Source organism: Nestor notabilis, unplaced genomic scaffold, assembly GCF_000696875.1.
Source record: "Nestor notabilis isolate BGI_N333 unplaced genomic scaffold, ASM69687v1 scaffold2115, whole genome shotgun sequence".
Taxonomy (NCBI): domain Eukaryota; kingdom Metazoa; phylum Chordata; class Aves; order Psittaciformes; family Psittacidae; genus Nestor; species Nestor notabilis.
The window spans coordinates 124,888-129,054 of record NW_009927716.1 but is presented as its reverse complement, the minus strand read 5'-3'; the positions used below and the strand labels follow the sequence as shown (position 1 = coordinate 129,054).

The 4,167-nt window shown below is 41.0% G+C and overlaps 1 protein-coding gene across 1 annotated transcript in view; it reads left to right on the top strand.

Moving 5' to 3' along the window:
- Window positions 1–1,419: 1,419 nt before the first annotated feature.
- The window catches only part of LOC104405436 (glypican-5-like), a gene marked incomplete at its 3' end in the record, with an annotated part of 94,518 nt that continues 91,770 nt past the window's right edge, over window positions 1,420–4,167 (top strand). The window contains exon 1 of the mRNA XM_010014160.1: window positions 1,420–1,528. Coding sequence (XP_010012462.1) covers window positions 1,420–1,528 — 109 coding nt within the window. The remainder of the gene's footprint in view (window positions 1,529–4,167) is intronic.

Sequence of the window (4,167 nt, the reverse complement as noted above, 5' to 3'; positions counted from 1 at the left end):
CTTGTTTTTCATCGTCATCAACTGTATGTGGAACCTTGCTTTGTGTTAAGCTGCAAGGCCAGATGCTTGCCTATCCGGAATTCCGTAAAGGCTTTGACACAGCTCCCCACAACATCCTTCTCTCTAAATTGTTGAGAGGTATGTTCAGTGGGTGAGGAGTTGTCTGGATGGTTGCATCCAGAGAGTAGTGGTCAATGGCTCAGTGGCTGGATGGACACCAGTGACAAGTGACATCCCCTCAGGGGTCCATACTGGGACCAGTACTGTTTAGTATCTTCATCAACAGCATAGACAGTGGATTGAGTGTGCCGTTAGCAAGCTTGCAGATGAAGCTGAGTGATGCAATTGACATGCCTGAGGGACAGGAAGCCATCTAGAGGAATGTGGACAGACTCAAGAGGTTCATGAGGTTCAACAAGGCCAAATGCAGGGTCCTGCCTCTGGGTCAGGGCAACCCTGGTATCAATACAGGCTGGGGGATTAAGGGATTGAGAGTACCCCTGAGGAGAAGGACTTTGCGGGTACCGGTGAATGGAAGACTGGACATGAGCAGGCAATGTGCGCTTGCAGCCCAGAAGGCCAATTATATCTTGGGCTGCATCCAAAAGAGAATGGCCAGTAGGTCAAAGGAAGTGATTCTGCTCCTCTACTCTGCTCTGGTGAGACCCCACCTGGAGTACTGCATCCAGCTCTGGGGTCCTCAGAACAGGAAAGATGAGGACCTGTTGGAGAGGGTCCAGAGGAGGGCCACAAAAGTGATCAGAGGGATGGAACATCTCTGCTATGAGGAAAGGTTGAGAGAGTTGGGGTTGTTCAGTTTGGCGAAAGAAGACTCTGGGGAGACCTTATTGTCTTATTTAAGACCTTTCGATTCTGCATTTTTTTTTTGGGGGGGTGTGGGGGTGAGCTGCTGAGGAGTTCAAAGATTTTTGAGAGACTTTCTCTAGTGTAAGAGATGAGCAGGTCGTTCCTCAAGGCGCTACACAGGTGAACATAAATCCTAATCTGAGGCATTGTCTTCCCTCATGTTCAAGTTATGATGCTCTCAGGACAAGGAGTACAGTGGAAATGTTGCCTCTTTGTGCATCTTTAGGGACCCTGCTGTGCTTTTGACTGTGGTTAGATTATTCTGCGCTCAACGCTCTTAACACTGTTAAATAAATTAGCAGCTGCTAATGTGATGTTATCCAAATTTAGGTGAAACAGTCACAGTGTCCTTGAGACAATAACTGAGTTTCACAATGCCATTCCTTATGGGTTTTGTTTCAAAGTTCTAAACATGCTGGTTGTTTTGACATGAAGAAGCAATATTTATTTTTATGGTTAGAAGTTTTCTAATGATTGTATTTTTATCGTTTGCTTTCAGAGTCAGATTTACAGATCTGTCAACACAGAGCACCAACGTGCTGCACCAGAAAAATGGAAGAAAGCTACCAGGCAGCTGTTCGAAGGGAGAGGACTCAAAGTATCCAGGCACTGAACTTTGAACTGAAGTACATGATTGTTGGTCACATCACGGCTTTTCAAGGTAGGAACTTTTGAGGTGCTGCAGTCCTATGAGGAGTTCATAAAAGTATCCTCTTCAGTCAAAAAGAAAGGCTCTGTTTTCTGTTTCTCTTGCACTGTGTGCTGTAGTCACTGGCTTATGGTTTACCTCCCTGTTCTTTGATCCTGCTTTTTGGATGGCACTTAATCTTGACTGGTATTTTAAGCATCTGCCTAAATCTAATTAGGAACAGATTTAAGCTTAGATCTTGTCCCTGGGATCATTTTTTAAATGATTGGTGTGGGTTCTTTCAGGGCATTTTCTAATGTCATTCAGGTGCCTGGTGGCTGGTTTTGTGTTTTGATTTTCTCTTGTGTTGCCAAACCATTTACAGGTGTAAATGAAAATGCATTTATTTGTTGCTGCTGAAGAATAAGTGCTCTGATATGTCAAATGAGAACACAGTGCTCTCTTCATGTCAAGATGCTTCACTACCAGGCAGGTGACATGAAGAGTGATCTGTTTTCAAGAATTATGGCCACACAGTTGAATGTGAATGCATGAAGGAACTGGTGCTGTGAAAGTCTGTTCTTATAACTCTTGCTATTCTCAAAGCTAACTAGCCCTTAACAGGTTGATGTAGGTCTGTGTAGTTTTTTCATACAAACAGTTATTGTACTATGAAAGGGAGAAGATGCTTGGGTAGGATTTTGCACTATACAGTGGTGAGCACTGGAGATTTTTGCCCCAGAAAGGCATTTAAGCATAGTCTGTGATCTTTAAATATAGGAGAGTTGAGTGATTACATCAGTCACTGAGTGATGAATCCAGCTTACTGACTTCTCTGGGCCTAAATATGTGCTTAATTTTAACTCACTGCTTTGCTATGTTTAGTGCTGAGCACCTTCATGCAGTGGGTTTTGAAAACAAAGTAATAGCTATTAGAATACAAAGTGTTGAGGTCTGTATGACTAAGCCCATTGTTACAAGGCAGGTTTTATCATAGTAGCTGTTTTGTCCAGTTTCTTCTATTTGGGTGAAAATACTATGAATAAAAGATGTGGAACTAGATGATCTGAAGGTCCTTTCCAACCCTTACCATTCTATGTGATTGACAAGAAGCGATTGTACAAGTCCAAAAGAGATGTGTAAGGACAAGGTAAAAATTGGCTTCTGCTTTTGGTTGTTTACCTCTTCCCTTTGCTTTATACCAATGAGTGAGAAATGGCATTTTGGTTTATTTTACAATTAATTTCTGTAATTTTCTTAATATCCCCATGATCAAAAAATTGGGTTGGAGGAACACTGCAGTAAAAGGGTGACTGTTGGCGTTGTTAAATGCTGGTAGGTTATTCAAGCAATCCTTCAGTACTATGATTGAATGAAGATAAGGTCAGAATACATTAACCTTCCAGCCCCTTTAGGTCAAGCCTGCAGCTTTATTGTCCATTGCTGATGAAGCCTTTTGATGGCATGAAAGAAGTAGTTGGACATTTCACACAGTTTAAATTTACAAGCATTTTCTGGAAGTGGGTAAATAGGTTGTTTGTTGTAACTTGTTATGGCTGGCCTTCTGTCTGCATTAGGTGGGAGCACTTGAAAAATGGAACTTTTCTCGCTTGCGTTGGGAGCTAGTTTTGTTCTTTGCTTTTCTCCCAGGTGTCAATGAAAAGCCTCTCTTTATCTTGTGCTGTATAAACATTCTGTTGCTAAGAGTAGTACTGTCTGAGATGTTTAGAAGAGGGAAGATCTTTGCCTGGAATTAACTCTGTCCTTTCAGTCTGTTTTGGTTTGTAGCTGTTTTGAATGATAAAGTGTGAGTGTGCCAGAAGCACATTTCAAGTCGGAGAAAAGAAATATCCTTACTTTAGTAGCTTTTGGGTGCCTTTCAGATTTCCTGTTTCTTGGAGCAGTGAGAATTGGCTCAGACTTGCTAAAAGAAAAAAAAAAAAGAAAAAGACGATTTATTCATTTGTAGTGGTGTTTACTTGTACAATTTTCATGCACAATTTACTTTCTTTTAGACATACACATTTTTAGTACTGTTAGTATAGTCAGCAAAGCAGTGGTTATACTTGCTGCCTACTGCTGAGGAAAAGAAATCTTAACTGCTTTTTATGCACTTTTAGTAGACAATTCTGTTAATAGTATACCCATACTGATGGAGTTATTTTCAAGAGTTAATATATGGTGTAAGAAATGGATTTTCAGGAATTCAGCTTTGAGAACATAGTGCTGGGAATTAAATTTCAGTGGGAAGAGAGCAATGTTTCTGGAGTGGGGAACAGCGAGAATGTTTGAAGTTCTCATCTCCTATTCTTTCATGGAAGTCAAAAGACACTTAGTTCTGAGGACCTGCAGTTAGATACTACAGGTATTAATAGGAAAGAGCTTTCTCATCTGAACAGGAGTTTTGGTACGAATTTGATTAAATACCCTGCACTGCCTGGATACAGTTGACTGTGGACATTTTGGACTTGAAGAGATCTTGCGTTGTTTTTTCTTTTTGTAAATAAAAATGTTCTTGAAGCAGTTTTGCCCGCAGCTGAAACAGGACAATTTTCACATGTGCTGAATGTAGTTGTGCAAAATAATTAGTCTGTAGGACCTGATTAAATATACCGCAGACTTGCTATATTTAGGCTAATGCCCAATCCATACATATGGACAGCCTTAGCGCT